The sequence below is a fragment of the Fusarium mangiferae genome, assembly GCF_900044065.1.
Source record: "Fusarium mangiferae strain MRC7560 genome assembly, contig: FMAN_scaffold001, whole genome shotgun sequence".
NCBI classification, from domain to species: domain Eukaryota; kingdom Fungi; phylum Ascomycota; class Sordariomycetes; order Hypocreales; family Nectriaceae; genus Fusarium; species Fusarium mangiferae.
The window spans coordinates 756,825-778,309 of record NW_024573921.1 but is presented as its reverse complement, the minus strand read 5'-3'; the positions used below and the strand labels follow the sequence as shown (position 1 = coordinate 778,309).

The following is a 21,485-nucleotide window of genomic DNA, read 5'->3' as shown; positions in this document are numbered from 1 at the left end:
GGGTCCCTTATTCCGGAGAGGGCTTAGCCAGATCCCCTTGATGGGTCCTGCAGGTGGTTTTGATGTTTTAATGTTGAGAGAGGATCTCTCGGCATCCGTAGAGGGGCAAGAGACATTGATGCAGTTCGCGCGCGAGTGTGAGTTTCAAGGCACTGAAACAGCTGTGATGTTGTTTGAAGTTGATGCTCTTCTCTACAACAGGGGAAGGTCGAGAAGGATGACGATAGCTTGGCGTTTGTGTGGTTCGGTTACCTCATCAACTTCTTCGGTGAGGTAATCGGCCTGAAAGCTTACCTAGGGAGGTGAGCCTCTTCCGCTGCAGGCCTCCACTAACAGAATCAAAGGCGCCAATTCAAACACAACCAGCCCGTTCAATTGGATTGGATCCTTGGAACGGCCACTGAGGCAAAGCTTGATCTGCCGAGGTTTCACAGAATGTCCCGCCCGCCCCCAGTTACAGACAAGATGGGGTAACAAAACTTGAAGCTACTGTAAATAGGTAAGTTTGTAAATACATGCATACCTTAATAATATGCTTATCACTATTGCTAGGGTATATCAAGGGTCTTCTTCTCGTTCATTGTCAACTCTGCTGACTTTATTGGTCCATGTCGTTCACTTAACCAGCCTGACTCATTCCTATTGTATAATTAGTTGCCACCCACATCCATAGAAAGGTAGACAACGAGGTTGGATCGCTTATGGGTGCTGATAAAGAGTAGCAAGGACACATTGAATGCTACTGTAAATATGGAGTAGATAGCAGAGACTTGTTCAGAACATTGCCGACTCATCAATTACATTGGGGAACTGCATGTGCATCCAAGCGCTGCAGTCGCCATGGGCTTGCAGGAAAACAGGAGGTATCTGAGTGTTGGGTGGTCATGAGCAAAGCAGGAAGATTGAAACCAGATCATACAGCAAGTGAGTGGGCAACATCTGGACTAAGTTATTCAGGAATATACTGTTGCCCATCGGGATATAGGTCGTAAATATGAATCTTTACAATGACTATCGGTGGCTGGGTTTGCCTGATGGCTCATCATCTGTCATCACATGCCTTTCCCTACCAATTCACCTCACCTGAAGCATATAATGTATCAGGAAGCGTGCCTCAGGATTGTCGATCGGCACTTTTCAACTAGAGGTCCACTATCCCTTTGTGTATCAACAGAAGTTGAATGCAGATTGCAATAGATTGCCTAGATTGTGGAATAGAGTCATTGCGAAATGAGTCGGAAGATTTTCCATCTTCAACCGCCATGTCATGTTGTTGATGATGTTTATTGTCTTTGAATGTCTCACCTACACCGTGCGGTATGCGACCAACGAGCTAACCTACTAACTTAGCGCATCGGGGGTGATCGTGTTGATCCGCACAGGACGCGCAATTCATGACTCTTGACGTGCATCAGCATTGTCTAGCTATGTTGTACGAACCCGTCATCAGAGTTAACCGGAAGAATGGTCTCAACCACGGCGAGCGCAGCTGAAGGAACTGGTAAATACTGGGTAGGGTGACCGTCTCAACAAAGAATTGGGTGGTGGAGCATTGCTACCTATGCATATTCTTCTCATGTGCCTTGTTTTGGTCCCAGTCCCGCAAGGCCATGATCTTTATCTTGCTCAAGGTTCTCCTCTGACAGAGACAAAGATTGACGTTGATGACGAAACATTCAGATTTCGATCCCATATTATTACCCTTATCTGGGCCAGCAAGTCAATAGATGACGAATGGGGGAAAAAGAAAAGAGCGAGGCAACCTAGGGCTGCACGGTTAATAATTGCACATTTGTGAGATTGTTTGCTGACTGATCTTGAGCAAAACTCCAACCAAATACGCGCTTCTTGAAGCCGACAACAAAAACAACGACACGACAATCGCAAATCGCAATCACAGTCCCCAGTTCTGTGGAGAATCTCAACATCTATACGAAGTAATACAGGGAAACTCGAAGAAAGAAAGAGAGGGGCTGTGACAAACCGGTCAAGAACAAGCTTTGAGTTGATGTTGGATCGGGTGATGGCCCTCGATTTTTGTGTGCCTGCAATAATAGTAACTGTAACCCAACAACTGTGTGTGATCGACCACGTCTCAACGCTCAAGGCGATCATCTCAGCAGTTGGTGGCGTGAGACGATGGAGCCGCGACGGGGGAGCCCAGCCTTCTGCGAAAACTGTGGCTCCCCAGCTCGAAATAAGTCGAGAATCAGCATTGGACGGACACTCTGCAAACGGTTGCGGAAAGTTTGGCTGTAAATAGCTGTCAGCAACAAATGCATCATGAGCTCAGCCATGATTCATCCATCCACATCGGCCATATTGCCTCCCTTGCTTTGCCGTGCTCCGCCTAGTTTCTTAACCTTAAGGCTTGAGGTATTCCATCCGTCCCAGCCCTGTCCGTACTCCGTGTAATAACGGGAGAGCAAAGTTGGCGTGGCACGGTACACAACAGATATTCACTCGTACAGTACACGAGCTGCTGCGTAAACCGATGAGCATATTGCCTTGTGGTTCCTCGATAGCAACGAAGCCGTTTGAATTCCGAGGCCTTGGGCATCGATGGTCATTCTCACTAACACGTCCAAGAACACGAGATGGAAATAACTTCAAAACACCCAGAGTATCCATTAACCTCCTCCTTGTGCCACAGTCATCCCTAAAGTCCGTACGAACCTCACATAGGTATCTTGTCTCTCCACGGTTGGGCCCCTAATAAGAAGCATTGGCCAAGCTTTGATCTAAAAGAGACCATCCTGATCCACTCGGTGGACAGGGGCTAAGAAGGAAAAGGGAGGGCCCTCCCACTCGCTCTGATTTTTTTCAAAAGAGTGATGATTTTCAACTGACGAGCCGCGTACCTGAACTTGACCCGATCAGGTTTGAGTTTCTGTGTCGATGAATTTCCTAGTACCCGATTAGGTTGCATACATGCACAGTGCGAGAGGCGGCGTTCACAATAATTGATTGAGTTATTTCAATGCCTGGATCTCGGCTTCTTTCCAAGTTTTGCCCTGGTTCTGCAAGTGAAGAGACGTCGTGAAGCCCGAGTTCTTGCTCATGAGATCGTCGACTCGGGTCCTCCTGTAGATCAACGACGTCAGCGAGGAACAAGGGCATGTTTGAAAAAGATGAAGAAAAATCGAGTGATATCTAAAATGGGAAAGGAAATCACATCACGAAAGCAAGAGGAGCATGGTCATGGTCATGGCATGGTCAAGGTCAAGGTTACAGTGGAGGAGTAAAAGATCCTCCCATCCATGAATACAGGCAGCAACAGGCTCATATCATGTGGAATTTTCTGCTCGTGTCTCGCTGATTTGGGGCCTACAGCGGATGCTGCTCGGCTGTCGTGGATCGTGGTGGGGAGCGGCCCCCCTGTGCCCGCAACCCCAAGCCCGTAACTCGGCAAGCCAGAGCCCAAAGCTCCAGGGGTCTTGAGAAGGGAATGGAATGGAAAGGGTCACGGCCAGGGCGGGAACGGCGCAAGCGACGCAGCCAATTAATTGACTAACTCAACTCTCTTTGAGATCCAATATCCGAAGGCCCCGGGCTGTTATTGCCTTGTACTATTATATCTGGTGCTCGAACGCAATAGAACAGACGAATGTCGAGTCTCAGTCAATGACAGAGGTAGCTGTGAGTCAATAAATGCCAAGCAGAATCAAGCATTGAACCCTTATCTCCACAAGAACTCCAGTATTTCTCTTTAGTCTAGACAACCTATGGATATACTGTGCGCGTATTGAATAGAGATTACAACAATGCCTTGGTCATATGAAAACACCAAGGGGCCATTATTAGCACATATTGATGAACTATATCTGAATGACGACTTTTGTTTATGTATGTCTATTCACGGTCAATGGTGAAGCGCAGAACTACACTCTGATATTGAGCATCCTACTATAGTTGCCAATCATTACCTACCTACCTTGCATCAATCGTCAATGACAAAAATGACCAACTCCTGGTCAAGAGTATTTCAGCAACTAGTAGACGACGGGGAAGTCCCCTTGTTGGCTTATTCCAGGATACTTTCTTGTTTTCTTCTTCTCCATATTTAACTCAGGATAAAACTGGGATATAGAATTGGGCCACGGATATCGTGTCGTATAATACATAGAAAGTCGACGGAAGTCTCCATGATCGAGAAGAAGTCGCGTCAGCAAAACAATGAATTCGTGAAACGTTGAAGCCCGGTACCATAACCCATTGGCTCGTCATACGCCCAGCTCACCCAGCGTCGGCCGGGCTTAGACTGTCTCACGAAGAAAAGATTCATGCTGGCTTATCCACATAGTTCCCATCTGCCATACATCCCCAAGGCTGAAGGGATTTCCAGGAGAGTCCATGATCGTGGTTCAAATGCAAGCAACGGCGCTATTGACGTTGTTGGTTGTGTCTTAAATGCCACGCAATTTCCCCCTGCAACTAGCGTACCGGCTTCTTGATATGTCCGGCTTAAAGTGCAGCATTTCATCATTAGTGTTTCTGAGCTTTGTGGCTTTGAGGAGGTGCCGTAGCTGAATTATCGGAACTATTGAGCCTTTGCGGCTTTGCCCGTCCAGGCTTGGCCCACGCCTCTTTTTAGATGAGCAAGCCTCAGTATCAGCTCTTGATTATTGATGCCACTCCAAGAAATAAGGCTCTGAGATATTGTTTCGGATGTCTTGAGACAATCGTGTTCCATTGGGACATGCGTCAAGCCATGTCATGTTTTGATCTGCCTGCATTTGCATTCGTAGCATCAGTTGTCGTGTAGGTCTGATCTAGGGCCAGCTGAACCTGTACAATCCCACATGCTCACTCCCAAGTTCTGGATGCTATTGGCGAAGCCATGGCCGCGGCTCTGGCTCTCCCTCTTGGTTCAGCGGTGACCGTGCCTCCAAGACAAGGGTTGCCTGTTCTCGTGGAGCAACGACGCTAGCGAGGTGGTAGTCGGGAAAGGATACGGGCTAGGATGGGCTAGATGAACGGGCTGTGACGATGGGTCTACGGGGACCATTGACTTGAGCCATCTGTCTAATAATATTCTGATGCCAATGAGCTGATATGTAGCCTCCGATTCCACAGAATTTCACTTGATGAGAGTTGCCGGGTTTGACTTGAGTTGATCGAAAGTTTGTTATAGCCACAACAGCTATTATAGGTCTGTTATGTGTCTTTATTCTCGACTTACTCACCTCGGTCATTCTATACACCACTCGTTTGTCCATACTCTTCCATAGGGACCGCAACGTTATAATACTAACTGGTTCGAATCGAATCAAATAGCATCGCGTCGCAGAAGCAACTCATTCCACATTCGCTCACTGGCTCTGAGAAAGTGACTCTTCTCTCTATCGAGACGGAGGCCGTGCGCTGTCCACGGGGGTTTAATAGAGCGCAACACTCTTTCAGCATTTGCACTGTGCGACCCCCGACCCCCGTCTAGGTGCGCTCTCGAGGTCTGCCTGTGCTTGGCCGTTCACTTATCCATGGCCCTAAATATCCATGTCGATTGGATTGAATTGGATCCATTAACTGTACTGACTGGTGCTGTTTGTACGGAGTACTGTAGCATGTACCTTCTATGCAGCCTGTCGGGCCACCACTGAATTGGTCAGGTCAGGTCTAGACTGGACTCGCTTCTGCTCGTTCGCCATCTTTCTTTTCGTTCAAACCTCACCACCACCACTCGCTTCTTCCCCCCCCCTAATCATCTCCGCTTCCTAACTTTTTTACTGTTGTGTTTCTGTCGTTGACGTTGGCCGCCTGTCAAGTCTTATTCAATCAGTCTGTCTCTGCCCATCGAAAAGAGAGACTCTGAGTCGATACGAGACGACTAAGACTGAGCCTCTATCGTCTTACTTTCTATCCGTATACATACATTACATACTTTCACTCTCGCTCTCGCCTTTGCCCGACCGTCTTGTTCCGGCTTTAACCAGCCACTTTTTACTCCTAATACAAATCGTCTTTCGTTTCTGGAGATCATAATGTGAGTCTCAACTCTCTTTGCCTTGGATCAATGACACATGCCTCCAACCACCCGGATTATTTATGTTTCTTCTCTGGAACTTGTCTCGACTCTCTTCATTCCGACAAAGCCTCTTGTCCCCGATCCTGTATACCTAAACCCACGGCTGTATTGGCACTGCTTATTGCTACTGCTCTGCCGTTATCTTTGCTGCTCAATTCCTTTATTTGCAGTGCCTTGGAACATTTGCGACAACTTTCAGTGCATCATTTGTCACCAACACCAGCTGACTGACAATCCCTCAATCATGCAGTTATCCGCATCTATCACACGCATCCTGTTTGCTTGACACGGTTCGCTTCGAATACCCTCGCTATCGTTATCAAACGCCGCATCAACGCACGACCTGCAGTCTTTTTTCCACATCTTCGTTTCGATTTCATATTACCAGGTCCAAAACGCCGCCGTATATCGATCGCTAAAACAGTACCAATAACTTCAGCTCAGTTCGGACCGTTCTGAGTCTCTTTTATGGGTTGTATCTAATCCCAAACCGATATTCTATTATTATACCTTCTACATGCCTAGATTCGGTGTTGCGTTTAACAGGCGGAAGTCAACCGCAACCTCGGAGGATTTTCAGCATGCTTCAGTAACACCAGAGCAATCGTCATTCCGAGTTATTGAGCGTACAGACCCTGCGCTCGGTAAATCATTTGACGGAGGCGCCAGAATGGCCAGGAACTCTGGTCATCACATTCCTAAGCCTAGTCACCTGGAACTTGACACTGAAGATAACATGTTTGCCGACCTCAAGAGTGGCAACAGGTGAGTTTTTTTTCCCTCGATCCCCCGCCTACTCCCTCCTCTGCCTGTGTGACTCGCCAAGGAATGTTGCACGACTGCCGTTGGTTCTGAAAGATAAAAATAACACAACCTAAGTCATGCATCATGGCGCTGACTCCTTTCCAGGGGAAGTGGGGCCTCTAATACGACCAAAGCCACATCAACTGATACCTCATCAAGGCACAGCAATGCCTCGACTGCTCCGTCTTCTACAAATCTCGAGGGTCAGGACGATCCCAAACATTCCCATTCACAGAAGAAGAACTTGCACGAGATCGCTCCTCGACCTGGAGTAAAATCCAGCGGGTCCGGATTTCTGAACCGAGCGGGTCGAACATTTTCTTTTGGGGTCCAGAAAAAACACAACGCGTCTTCCCCAAAGATTGACAACAACGACATCCCTCCCGTTCCAGCCATTCAACAGGATGCTTTTAGTGGAAGATCTAGAGGCTTGACCGAATCGACAACCAGCACTGCTACACCGCCAAAGTTAGAGATGGAGAACGGGGGCATGGATATGGGAGGTGATTTCGGCTCCATGTTCTCGTCCTTCGACAAGAGAGCGAGCGTCGCCACCATGAGGGCTGACGGGTCCGCAGCTCCTCGCTCACTTACTAGCAACCGACCCATCCAACCACCCCCTCTGAGTATCAACAAGATCACCAAAGTTGAGCCTGGCCCTGAGTCGTGGCACAGCCGCAACGAGGACGACAATCTTCTCGGATCTCAACCTGGGACCCCTGAGCTCGATGATGTGCCACCCCCTGTTCCGCGCCACCAGAGTTCCTTCAAGACGTCGAACCGGCCGTCTGATATCATTGAGGATGAAGACGCAAAGTTACTGCAGGATTCCATCGCAGTCGGAAGGTTGCTTTCCGAGTCCAGTAGCTCCAACCTCCCTTCCGGCCGTTACCGACGAAACGAAGATTCCTTCTCATCGTTTGAGAGGAAGCCTCTCAACAGCAGCTTCAACAGAGGAGACGACAATTTGTTCGAAGGGACTTCCGCTCATTCTTCGCGCATCACCAATCGTTTCAATTCTCGAGCCCCTAGCCCACCACGCAACAACAAGGTCATGACCCCGGCCCAGTTCGAAAGATACCGAAAAGACAAGGAGCGTCACGATTCGAGCGATGGAGTAATGCAATCAACCCCCAACGATGACGATGACGATGAAATCAATTATGATGACGACGAGGACGAGATCGAGAAGTCCAAGCAGCAAGCAAAGCAGAGGAGAAAGCAGGAGGCTCACATGGCAGTCTATCGACAGCAGATGATGAAAGTCACTGGAGAGCAGCCTGATATGCAATCACATGAAAGGCCCGGCCTGGCCAGCTCCATGAGTGCACCCCAACTTCACCTCATGAAGACACCATCTCCCGGGCCCCCGGCAGGTGCTTCTGACGAGGATGACGACGAGGAGGTTCCTTTGGCCATTCTGCAGGCTCACGGCTTCCCCAGCAAGAACCGACCACCCGCTAGACTCAGCACCATGGGCTCCAACCCCAACCTGCGAGCATCAACCCAGCTGGCGCCCCCAAGGCCTGGCTCGGCGATGGGCGAGAGCAGTAGTCAAAATCAGCGCCATTCGATGCTGCCTGCATTCGCCCGCGGTCTTCCTCAGGACCCTTTCGTTGGTGCAGGTATCGCAAAGCCTGCTATGCGGGAGTCGCTCACTTTCAGCGGCGGTCTTCCTGCCTCAGAGTCTCAGCAATCCTTGCCCCCCGGAGGGTTGGTTGGCGTGATCGCCAGTGAGGAACGCTCAAGAGCTATGCGCCGCGGCGGTCCTAACGCAAATGGCCAGAAGTTCATCCCTGGCATGAACGGGCCCCAAGGACCTCCTTTCGACAACACACCCCAAGGTGTCATGAACGGCATGGGCGGTGTGTACAATATGCCAGGTATGGGCATGTCTCAACAGCAGATGCCTATGCCCATGGCGCCACCACAGCTCACTGTGGGAGACCAGGCACAGCTTCAAATGACCCAGCAGATGTCACAGTTCATGCAGATGCAGATGCAGTTTATGCAAATGATGGCTACCAACAACCAGCAGCAGCAACAACCCGGGATGATGCCACCGATGCAACCTTATGGAGGACTCTCTGCCACTCAATCTATGAATGACCTTTCTTCTCGCCACTCAATGATGCTTGAGCCAGCTTTAGAGCCTCCCCGCCGTATGGACGCCGGAATGCGTACCATGAGCATGGTGGCGCCACCTTCAGGCGCTCCCTTCCTACCACCACCTGGCGGATACGCTGGTTCGATTCACGGCATGCCCCATATGGGATACACTCCGTCAATTGCACCATCCGAGCGAAGCAACATTGGTCTTCCCGGCCGATATCGCCCAGTATCTCAAATGCCGGCTGCTGCGACCCCCGATCCGCACCGACGAACCAACACTATGTCTGGAGCGCTGGGTCGCTGGGATGACCCCAAGGGCAAGTCTACTATCAACGTGGTAAGCGCCGCAGGCGACGGTTCAGATGATGATGAGGAGGAAGGGTGGGAGGCGATGAAGGCCAAACGAGACAAGAAGCGTAGCATGTGGAAGTCAAAGAAAGGACTGGGAAGCGATTTTGGAACCATGATATAATTCGAAGGATTAGTGAGTGTGGACTTGTTACAAAAGAGACGGAGGTAAGATTGGTTTATATGCTCTATTTTTGCATCTGGATATCCATGGGTTGAAATACTCAACCGCCGAGTGGAGAGCCACATACAATTGTATATTCTAGAAGTGCTTTTCACCCGGGCGTCGTGGGGAAAGATATGATAAGCACCGGCTCATTAGGACTGAGACTGGCGCATGATAGATTCATCTTTATGCGGTAATTGACTAATTGGGAGGTCATTTTCGGAATGGAATTCATCTGTGGCTCGAGTCATGCTTTCATCGTTTCGTTGACGGGCGCAAAGGTTGTCTACGCCTTGTCCAAAATGCGATATTTTATCATTTGTCGTGCACGTTGCTGTTCTAACCATCAATGGTGCCGTTGGCCCACTCCTTTCTCTTGACACCCATCTCGACAGCCGCCAGACCCCAATCCTCTCCATGATTGTGACCCTTACCGTCGACACCGGCACGAGCCTTCGCCTGGTCCTCGGTCAGAACGGTCAGGACACCAAGAATGACGGGAACGCCAGTGTCGAGCTGCACACGCATAAGGCCCTGGCAAGTTGACTCGGCAATATACTCAAAGTGCATGGTCTCTCCCTTAATTAGAACGCCGACAGCGATGATAGCATCAAAGGCGCCTGAGGAAGCGGGAAGAGAGGTGAGATCGGTAGTGGATGAGGCCAGAAGATCGGTTGCCGAAGGACCGCCAGTCGAGGTGCCTTGGATCTGAGAAGCGGAGAACAGGCTAGAAAATGGCAATACGTCAGCGACTCGGCATCAACGGGTACAAACGAATGGGGAGGTTACCGCTGGACGGCAATGGGGAGCTCCCAGGAGCCAGGGCAAGACTGGATGACAATATTGGACTCCTTAACACCAGCTGCGAGGAGCTTCTCCTTGGCGCCGGTCACAAGAGGGTCAATGATGGTTGAGTTCCAACGAGCGTGGACAATGCCGATGCGCAGGCCAGAGCCATCGTGGTGTTGCGGAGAGGGGCCCTTGAGAGACATTGTCGGAATTTGAGATTGAGATCAAGTTGGATGCTGCGATAGAGATTATCTGTATGTCGGCAACTGGGGTGAAGCTGTCGTCGCAATCTAGTGAGATGGGTAGGTAACTAAAAGACGAGGTCGGAGGATGGTTTAGGTTCATGAAAGGAAGCTTAGCAATGGTTTCTATCCGCCATCCGCCAAAGACAACGCGGGGCTACTCACAGCGGGGCTGGAAGGTCACGTCACAGGGGAACAGGGACAGAATGGTGCCCCGGAGGCTCCTGGGTTGGATAAGGTACTACCTAATCCAAAAGATGGAATGCAGGGACTGGAGGTACGTACCTTGATCGGACCTTTCTAACCTCTTGGCAGCAGCTGGTGTGCATCTTGTGTGTGTGTGATGTGTTAGTCGGAAGGAAGGACTAAGGGGAACTAAGGTAAGAGGCTGAATCGCCTCCTTCTTCAAAGAATCTTTCTAGGTACCTAGGTAGGTAAGGTATGTTCTTGAATTGTTGGAAGGCAGACGAGAATCACCGCTCGTCTCAATTGTTTTTCTTCCCTTTCATCTTCCTCTTCTCCAACACCCCCTGCTTTAATTCCCCTTCTTATATAACTCCACCAGCATAATATCCACATGATCCGTGTTAGTCTCTCAGGCAACCAGATGCTGTGTCTTAATGCAGCATAAACTACCTGGGAGATTCATATCTCAATTCCATCTTCAAGCCATCTCACTATCACAATGTCAATATCTGCGTTGCCGCCATCTTCAGCACACCTCCTACGGTCCTCATCTTCGCTTCCAGACCCTCTCTCCATGGTCAAGGAACTTGTTGATAATAGTATTGACGCGGGTGCTACATCTATCGAAATCACGGTTGCTCCCAACACCGTCGACAAAGTTCAAGTCCGGGACAATGGTTGTGGGATACAGGTGGACGATTTCAAGTCATTGGGCCGTCGGTCTCATACGAGCAAGCTCCAAAACTTCGACGAACTTCATTTGAAAGGTGGCGAGACGCTTGGTTTTCGTGGTGAGGCTCTTGCTAGTGCCAACTATCTGGCTACGATCAAAATCACAACTCGAACAGCGCAGGATCCCATTGCATCACTGCTCCTCTTAAACACAAAATCAGGCGGGATTAGCAGACAACAGCCTGTTTCCGCTCCTGTCGGAACAACTGTCCAAGCTTTGAATTTGTTTCAAAACCTTCCTGCTCGGAAACAAAATGCTATCAAAGTGAGCCGAAAGACCCTGGCAGATATCAGACGGCTCCTAGAGAGTTATGCGATCGCACTTCCACACATCAGACTATCATTCAAAGTGCCTGGTAGCTCAATTCAGCCGTGGGTTTACACGCCATGCTCAGCACCAAGCACCCGAGAGGCAATCACACAAGTATTTAGTCACACTCTAACAACTCAGCTCGTGGCGGTGTCATCAGACTCTCACGCTGGAGGAACTTCGACCGAATTACAGTCCAAAAAATTGAGAATTGTAGCCTCCTTACCCAAGCCTGACTCCGATGCCAATATCATCAAGGGGAAGGGAGCTTTCATCTCGGTCGACTCACGACCCATTTCATCGTCCAGAAGCACGGGAAAGAAGCTAGTTTCTATTTTCAGATCGAGTATTTCCACGGTTTTAAACTCACTCGAGAAATCGCGAGCACCCTCCAACGCATTTATGCAACTTAGCATTCAGTGTTCACCTGGATCGTACGACCCCAATGTGTCGCCCTCGAAAGATGAACTTCTTTTCGTGGACGAACGAGCCGTCCTTAGTTGCTTCCAGAATCTGTGTGATTCTGTTTACACCAAGAAGGCTTTGGGTGACAAAGAACCTCAACACAAGCCGATGGCGTTGGAGAATAGCCTATCACCTCTGCCGTGGGCTTCGAAGACGATTGAGCCAAGGCTGAGAGACGAAGCACGTGTCGATGGCATAGAAGATGATCTCTTGTTGACCGACCAAGAACTTGTCGGCTCTTTGAACGATGAGCCTGGGAGAGTTCTTGTCGGTACTGACGTATCTGGAAGTGGCGAGGGGACTTCTCCCGGCGCTTTTACTGTTCTCGCTTCCCCCAAGAAAGACTCACGATCTGGAAACCTGGACAGGACGAGGGGTCTTAAGAAAGCCCCAGAAGTTCGGGAGATGATGAGGACACGATTAACAGTCAATCTTTCACGGAGAGAAACCGCTTCGACCGACCTGGACGGCACAGAAGGACTAATTCCTGTGCATATAACACCTCGACGAGCTGCCACTCCTCTTGTCCGAGATGAATTGCAATCTAGCTCTCGGCGTCGAGGATTAGCTCCAAACCATCGTTTCGGCAACATCGATGACTACTTTCGCCCATCAAGGGATGAGCCGATCGAAATCGCAACAGATGAGACTGCCACACCTGAAATTCCTCATACAAGGAGCTATTTGACGAGTGTCTCTCATCATCGACGCCTTCCGCTGAAGGAACTGTCAGAATCACTCCTCAACCTGTTTCGTGAATACGAGGAAGAAGAATACGAAGACGAAAGTGATAACGAGTCCTCATCCGACCTCCCATTTGCTGCGCCAAATGCCGTTCCGTCTCCTCACACATCTCCACGTCGTAGGGTTTCTTCTTTCTTAAGCCAGCCTTTCAGGCCTCTCTTGGGGCAGCAGTCAATTCGCAATTCAATGCCAGACTTGCAATTAACACTGCCGGCAAATCTACAAACACCGCCATCATCAGACCCTACTGGTGTCGATAACTCAACTCGTCGTGATCGACAATCCACCAACAGTATCTTGGCCAGAGCCCAGAGGTCTTCTCGGGGTAGTCTGATACCGTCAGTCAACAGACGAAGTGGTGATGAGTTGAGACAAAGCCGCTTGCTCCCTGGAAGTGGTCCCACAGCATCCCAAGGCACACGTCGGTCGGACCAAGTTTGGTATGGCAATGGACTACTTAACCGCAGAAATGCGCCGATGAGCAACAGCCGTGACGACTCGGACGCACATCTTAAGGAAATATCGCACATCAGTCATGCGAACTCTGAGGACCAGGAAGGCTAGCATCCTTCTAGCCCTGAGGAATTCTCATCTCAGGCCTATGCGCAATCTTGGTTGTCCGATCAAGTACCACACAATCATCTGACCCCTCGCAGAGGCATGAAGGAGTCTGAACGAAGTCAAACCCAAGGAATCAAGCCGTGGTCGCACTCTCTACAGGTGCTACTTCAGAGAACACCACCACCACAAGCCACATCGCCGGACGACGAAGCTGCTGGTAGTTACAACTCAGCACCGCTAGATCATGTTCATGACCAGCACAAAGAGGGATTCGACTCGAGATCATTTAAGCGACAGCGACGCTGTTCAAGCGTTTCAACTTCAGAAAGCGCGGGTTTGGATTCTAGACACCTTCTCATGAAGCGACAGCGCATTCATGCAAACGGAGGGAGATTGAAACGCATTGCGTCGACAAAACTTCCTCTTGAAACAATATCACAAAACGATTCCACACTGAACCTCTCGGTCAAGATCGAGGTTCAAATGTGCGAGCTACAAGCTGCTACTGTTGAGTTCATAAAGTCTGGTCGAGCTACAAAGCCAGACCTGGCCCTACAGTTCAGGAACATGGATGAGGTTGGGGAGGTTGACAGGCGATTGAGACGAGTTACGGAGTCGTGGCTGAAAGGAAACCCATCTATCACGGTGGAGTACACATTTCGAACTGAAGTGAAGGGCAAATCGAAGGCATAAAGCGTTTTGTTTGGGTCGCGGGCGCAATAATGTCTGTGGGAGGAAGCAATCATGGTGTTCATTCATTCGTATACCGTTAATTATAGGTAGGGAACTTGGGGGAAGGGAGGAGCCGCTTGCTTGCGGAGATTGCTCGTACAACTGAATGACTAAATTGACGAGGCTAGAGATGCTGGGCTGCTGGGCTGCTGGGCTAGATGGTCAGCGTACAGAAGCTAGAGAAGATAGTCAATGAAATCGCACTACGAATTTACTAGTAAGCTGAACCTGAGGATGGTGTTTGTGTTGGATCCAAGACAACCCCGATGCAGCTAGTAGCATCTGTTGGGAGCCGCAGTTAGATACCGCAACTACATTAGTTAGTTGATCGTGAAACGTAAGTTCTTTACTAGGTGGTACATAAAGCACAAGCCGCTTCAAGATGATGTGTTTATAGAGAGCACGCCAATGAGACCAAGAAACATTAGCTCAAAAGGCGGTCATAGCGGCCAAAGTGTTTGGTCGTTTCCAAGTCCCGTTGTAGCTTATTAATCGTGAAACCAGCAAGTCCTACAATACAACAAGGCCGCAGGGTAAGTTATCTAGTAAGTGAGGCATCAAAGTTGGTACATGTCTGGTGATAGAGCCAAGCAGCTGCGAGACAGGCTACGTAGATCTGCATGTGCCAGTTGGCCAGCCGTGAGACCTCCTCCACCTCGCATCACTATTGGAGAATAGGATATACGAAATGTCGTCAACGGGGAGCAGGATACTTCATGCTCTGATGGTGGCTGGAAGATTTTGGGGTGGGCAACTGAGACTGTGCTACTGGCGAGAGGGTGTAGTTGAAGGGTCAGGAAGAGGGTTCAGGGGTCTAAATCATTGACTGAACGCTACGATGACCCAATGATGAGCTGGCAACTCATCGAGATGGTGAGCGAGATAAAACATGAGATATTGACATGGCAATGATGCGGCTGGCTTGGAATTTGCTAGAAGATGTCGGGTATATCGATGGATGGGGGACTTTGAAGCGAAGTGGAGGTTGATGGGGACATCAAAACCAGATTCCAGGCAACCAAGAGGGAAGGCATATCATCGGTTAACGTTGACGGGGGAATCGGCAGCAATTGAGGGACAAGGTTTGTGAGTGGATTGTGTGACTGGGGCTAGTAAAACTGATCATCTCGGCATATAGAAAGAAGGGTTACTGATTTACGAGCTTATTCCTTTGCATAGAGTTCTCGATGACAGTAGAGAAGACTGCCGGTAATTGTAAACCGTATGGTTACGGTAGAGATGAGCTGAAGAATAAGACTGGAGCGCATGGATTCCACTGATTACCTTAAGGGTGGATGGACGGGTGTTGCTGAAAATAGCCCACTCGGCTGGTCCGTCCACATGTTAGGTTTGGCACTACTGTAACAGGCTCTCATCAACGAATAGGGCCCAGGCAAAGGTCAAGATGGGAACGGGAATACCCACGCTGACCCAACCTCCCGCTCGTATCTGCGCTGTAGTTGCTCCACGAGGCGAAGGGTGAGTCGACGTTGGCAGAAGCAACTGACATGAAATGGAGTCCTTCTGTTCTGTAACTTGTGGTTCGATGTGGTGATGACTAACAGCTCAGCCTAACGCAGACCCATCCGCATCCAGATATCGAGACTTCAGCTGCTGGCAAGGAGAGACCGGGTTCGACGTGAGTTGTGACAAGTGATAGCATCCAATTAAGAGTCTGCAGTATCATTTTCAAGACTAAGCAGCTTATATGTGCACTGAATACAACGTTGTATTCGAAAAGCATCAAAATTCAGAGAAGTAGCCCAGAGGTTCAGTGAGGGTGATGTACGTTGCGTTCCGCTCCATCGTGGCTGTGGCTGACAAGATTGCCTCCTTGCATTGATGAGTAGAGAATTTGGAATTCTAGCATATTTGGTCCGGATTTAACTCAGAAGCAGCAGGCAGCGAGTTGGTTATGTTGGTGGGGAGTGAAGACCACTCTGAACTCGAAATACCGGATCATGATATATAGGTAGGTAACCTTACAGAACGTTGATCAAATGCCTAGATTTTGTAGGTGTTGTTCAGCGGCGGCCGTTGCCCGTTTTTAGAAGGGACAGCTCCATCATCGGGCTCAATCTAAGCCGCAAGCCATGACGTTTTGCGCTAAGCATTAAAGGCTAGCGCAGATTGCGATCCAATGGGAGAAGGTTTGTTTTACGAAAGCTGCAGGACACAAGTATCAGATACCTCCATTACGGTTCATCTGGAAGAAGTAATCCCTAACAGAGAGGCAGTTTTATGTGGTAGGACAAGAATTGCAGAGATTGGAAGCAATCTTCACCTCTTACATGCCGCATCTCTTAGATGGTAATCTGAACTGGTCGCACAAATTAAATGGGAAGTCGTCTCCTGATAAGCATCCATGACTTGAGCCCTGAGACGGCCTGAGATAAAGATAGGACATGCGTTCTTAGCGTGGACCCAGCCACAATGCCCAGCTTTGAAGAAGACACCAGAGCCGATATCTCCAAAGCCGAACCCTTCCATCCGCCTAGGTACGGATATTCATTCCACAAAATCTCACTCCTCGAGGCCAGGTGTCGAACTCCTTCGTGCCAGGGCTGATTAAGAGGAGATTTAAGCGTAAATCATGGTGCATTATGAGACACAACAAGTATGAGGTACGGGTCAGTTGAAGAAATTCCAAGTTGGAGCTCGCAATCCACTTATACTTGCAGATCCTCACCATGGAAGCCCAGGGCATTTGGGGGGATCCATCATCAACGGACAGCGGTGGTTTTGTTTCTCACGGGAAGCAGAATCCCGTCCATCCAGTTCAGCTCCCTACAGTCAGCAGCTAGTTCAGGTGTATGTGCACTGCCGTCTGGCCCGGGGCGTTTTACAGACTTACAGGCTCGTCTTAGCGTTTTATCCCCAACGCTGACTTAACATGTACCTGATACTTCTCCATGGGCCCCCCGTTAGATCGTTCTTCCCACTTCAACGACTGGGACAAGGGCGTCTCTTTTCCCTTGCTGCCCCCCCCAAAAAAAGAATCCGTCCGTCAGGTTCGATCGACACACGACCATTGCATTGCGCGCACAGCAGAACCTACCTACCTATTCGCTCACGCATTTTGCTGCTCTACCTACTGTTGGGCCTTTTTTTTCCTCCTTCTCCTCCTTTTGGATTATTCCTTCCTGCCTAATTCTTCACTCGCTCGTTCCGTCAATCGATTTCGTTTCGCTTCGCTTCCCTATTTCTGTATTTCAGGTAGCTTCATCAGCTTTGTCTACCCATCGTAGATAACTCTAGTAGCAATCAGCATTTGATCCGTGGCCATCTAAACAAACATCACCTCACATCCGTTGCCATCTCTCGAGAATCACGTCGCTCGCTCTTTCGTTCGTTCGTTCGCTCGTTTGCTGGTCGGTCTTCTAATCTTCTGTCGGCTTATTACTCCTCTCGACACCCAAGATGATCTCCGCCTGAGCCACCACGAACCTCTCCGATCCGATTACTCGCCTTCATAGTTTGACTCCACTGGCAAATTTCAACAGTCTTGGTTATTCCAGCTTCTTGGATAGTCCTTATCTCGAAGCTATGCAGCTTGGTCTGGCCAGTCAACAACTTGTCGACTGTTCGCAAGATTGCCGCCCTTACTCACACCATCGCGGCCTCATCCAAGACCTGCCCAGGAGGCGACATGTGGCACGGTCGTCGAAATCCCCGATATCTGGCTCCGCGCCTGCTGCCCTCGCTCCCGTAGTTTCTTCTGGCCACTCGTGCAATCAGTGTTATCCCACAGCCATGACACAAGCTGTCCTTCACCAAAGGGCGTGGCCCCTTCGATATGGCACCATATCTCACTTGTCGAAGAGCCTACTCGTCGCTCTTATTGTAATGCACGCCGTATCGCCTGCTCATGCCGTGAGGATCCCTTTCACAAACTGCCTCAGCGACGCCTACCGCTTGCACGAACCGACGAGGCTGCAATGGGTTCCCTTATACGCCGATGCCGTCTTCGATACCGAGAACGAGAAACACAACCTTCGAGTTATTGTTTGGGGAAATGTCACGGGCGCCCGAACGACCAGCGCGCTGCCACCGCCCGATGACCCTTCTTGGAAGGATGCCAGCGATATCAATGGCAAAATCGCCGAAACTCCCCAGAAGAAAGATGGCTACAACACCGCTACGACTTACTTCCCCAAGGTTCACTTCTTGACATATGTTCCGTATAACAACGACAAATTTAATTTCTGTAACACTTCATTGGTAAACGGATCTTGCCCGCTTGGACCTTACTTTGGAGAAGTTGATTATAGGTACGTCCTTGTCCATAAACTACTCATGAATTGAAGCCAAGAGAGATGCGAGGTACTGACCACAAGTCTATAGTGATGCATACAAGCTACCTTCTATTAACATCACATGGGACGCCTACTCATCTTATGGGTTTGCGTCACTAGCACCTAGTATGTCAATTATTGATGGGACTCGTGATGCTCCTCAGATTGGCTGTGTTTCCATGGCGGTAACCCCGGATCTGGGAGATCTCTCGTGGCTACTCAAGTTTTTACCCATGATAGTGCTCCTTTTCACAGGTTTTGCAGTCGTGTTCTCAGCCATCTTCAGTCCCTGGGGCTCATCTGATATCTTTCATTGGACTTCCAACTATGGTCGAGATGTTGATCTGCTCCGTCTTGTCACGCCGGGCTTTGGAGATTGCCTTCAGTATATCCAATTTATCGCCCTAAGCGGTGGCCTCACCCTTGACTATCCCGGCTTCTATCAACCCATTGTCAGCCAGATGGCCTGGTCGACTCTAATGTTCAACGAGAGCTTTGTCGCCGATGCCCCATCATGGCAGAGCGTTGTCGATGGGATTTATGTCACCAATGCCACTTATGGACTTCAAGAACTTGGTCAATTGGTTGGCATGGCTGAGAGTAGAGATATCTGGGCCGGTATGATGGTTTGGCTATGTGTGTGCATTGCCTCGGTCACCGTTCTAGTCCAGGGCGCATTTGCAGTCCAGTGGTTATTCCGAAAGATCAACAACACCCCCGAGGAAGATCTGCGTTCAAAGAATGTCCCCTTTTCCGTTGGCAACGCCGTCCGCATTGTCTTCAACTATTTCTTATTCCCGATTATCGCCCTGTCGTGCTTTCAGCTAGTCACTGCTGGCGATTCTCCGACCTATACGATTGCCCTGGCCGTGGTTACCTTGATTTTCCTCATAATCTTCGCGGCATACCTCTTTTATCTCATAATCAGAACAAGGCCAAAGTCCGTCCTCTATGATGATCTGCCGACTGTTCTCTTATACGGCCCTCTGTATAATACATACTCCGACGAGGCTGCTGCATTCGCTCTCATTCCCGTCTTCCTAACATTCCTTCGGGGTATCACTGTCGGTGCTGTGCAGCCTAGTGGTATCGCTCAGGTGGTACTGCTCGCCATTTGCGAAGTAATTCATATTCTTACCATCCATGCCTTTCGGCCGTTTCAGCGCTCAACAGCGATGAATGCTTATCATACACTTTTTGGAGCACTTCGTCTAATTTCTATCTTACTAATGGTAGCATTCGTGCCTACTCTTGATGTTTCCGAGGGCGACAAGGGTTGGATTGGTTATATCATCTTGGGAATCCACGGCGCGGCCTTGATATTTGGGTTCTTCCTCAACGCACTGCAGACCATTATCGAGGTCGCGGCTCGCATGCTTGGAGCTGGCGGAGACGACGCTCGAGGTCTGACCCGTGGCGGACTCACAAAGATCTTTGGTATGCGACAGCTGTCTCGCCGCAACACACAGCAACGTAACACTGGTCCGTCCCGAGCAAGCCAGTTGTCGACAGCAGCAATGTTGGACGTGGAGGATAGCGGCAAGTCGGGATATGCCATGCCAAGCGGAAGGGTTCGAAGCGAGTCTGGTGCTAGTCTCGGTGGACTCATGAATCCTCGGCATAGGAGCAGCTCGGCGCTCGATAGCATCGACGTTTACTCTGGCATGCCGCAGAACGTGGATAGCAGCAGCTCGTACATGCCCAATACCCCTGGGGAGAGGAGTACATTTTCATTCCTGCCCTCCCCCAGCGCTGCCCGCCATCATCCTACACAATCAATAGACGCTGCCGATCCTTACTATCGACCTCCTCGAAGACGACAGACGATGAACGAGTCCATCCACTCCGAAGGACCTGGTGGCTCTAACACAGCAGATGTTAAGGGGACTAACCCGGCTGGAGTTCTAGGCGACCCTGCCGATATGGGTGCGGATATTTCTCGAGGAGCAACACCAGCGCCCCCTCCCGCTGGATACTCTCAAGCCAGTATACCTCCGAACCGACCCGATTATGCCACTCGCGAGGTTGACTTTTATTACGGGGTTCGTGGACCCGCCTTGAACTCCGACGGCCCGGGCCGGAAACTTGGAACTGGTCCCGCCGATCCAACTGGTCCTGTGGCTACTGCCTCGGGCTGGTTCCGGAATCTATTCGGTGGGAAGACAAAGGAGAAGGGCAAGGGTTTCGAAGTTGTGAGGAGCTCACGGATGCCCCCAGCCATGATGGCTAGGAACGGTGGAGAGTCGCCCCCTGAGGGTATTCCAGTGGCTATGGGCGTACTACGGAACGGTCCAATTGACTCAGATGATGAAGACGAGCCTCGACCAAGGCGGTCTCCCGGGCGTCAACCTCAAAGTGCTCTACTAGACGACAACGGTGATCCTCAAGACTCTGAGCCGGAGAGTCCTGTGCTGGAGCGACCCCGACGTACTTTCAGTGCCGGCAGCGAGAGTTTCCCTCGAGAGCCAAGCAAGTCTTTGTCCAAGGCGCCACATATTGCACTGCGCGAAGCTGAGGATGACGATGCCCCAGAGATTCCTCGGAAGAGCTCCAAGCGTGCTTCCGGCCACTTTGGGGGTAGTGATCACAGCCGAGCGCCATCTCTTACCCTCATGAATATGCCAGGCTCCACGATATCCTTCGAATCTCAGTGGCGAGGAGACCCCGATGCTGTTAGCCGCACCTCAAGTCACCACCGTGCTACACTATCAGCGTCATCGCGGCTACCGTTTGAGCGAACCAACTCCCAAAAGCGATTGTCGTCCAATTCGTCCATGGAGTTCCCCGGCGAGTTCACCAACATCGACTTCGGCCCTTCAGTTGACGAGCGGCCGGCCAGCTTTGGCATGGTGTCACAACATGGTGTCAGCCGAGTTGACCCGTTGCACCGTGACGTGGATCTGCTCGGCAGCTCCGCTGAGCTCGTCGAGGATCCTCCTGCCAGACCTCGCACTTGATGTTTTTGCTGTTATAG

General features: G+C 50.2%; 4 protein-coding genes across 4 annotated transcripts; 3 read left to right on the top strand and 1 right to left on the bottom strand.

The window, feature by feature from the left end:
- Positions 1-6,542: 6,542 nt before the first annotated feature.
- Positions 6,543-9,413, top strand: FMAN_00763 (uncharacterized protein; the record flags this gene model as incomplete). The annotated part of the gene is made up of 2 exons (XM_041827176.1): positions 6,543-6,790; positions 6,935-9,413. 2 exons carry the CDS (start codon positions 6,543-6,545, stop codon positions 9,411-9,413), a joined length of 2,727 nt encoding a protein of 908 aa, XP_041676095.1.
- Positions 9,414-9,794: 381 nt separating this feature from the next.
- Positions 9,795-10,447, bottom strand: FMAN_00762 (putative RIB4-6,7-dimethyl-8-ribityllumazine synthase; the record flags this gene model as incomplete). Its single annotated transcript, XM_041827164.1, has 2 exons — positions 9,795-10,182; positions 10,245-10,447. The coding sequence occupies 2 exons, from the start codon at positions 10,445-10,447 to the stop codon at positions 9,795-9,797; spliced, it is 591 nt and encodes a 196-aa protein (XP_041676094.1).
- Positions 10,448-11,171: 724 nt separating this feature from the next.
- FMAN_00761 (uncharacterized protein) lies at positions 11,172-13,487 on the top strand (the record flags this gene model as incomplete). Its single annotated transcript, XM_041827153.1, has 1 exon — positions 11,172-13,487. The coding sequence occupies one exon, from the start codon at positions 11,172-11,174 to the stop codon at positions 13,485-13,487; it is 2,316 nt and encodes a 771-aa protein (XP_041676093.1).
- Positions 13,488-17,762: 4,275 nt separating this feature from the next.
- On the top strand, positions 17,763-21,468 carry FMAN_00760 (uncharacterized protein; the record flags this gene model as incomplete). The annotated part of the gene is made up of 2 exons (XM_041827142.1): positions 17,763-18,487; positions 18,561-21,468. 2 exons carry the CDS (start codon positions 17,763-17,765, stop codon positions 21,466-21,468), a joined length of 3,633 nt encoding a protein of 1,210 aa, XP_041676092.1.
- Between the last annotated feature and the right edge of the window lie 17 nt (positions 21,469-21,485).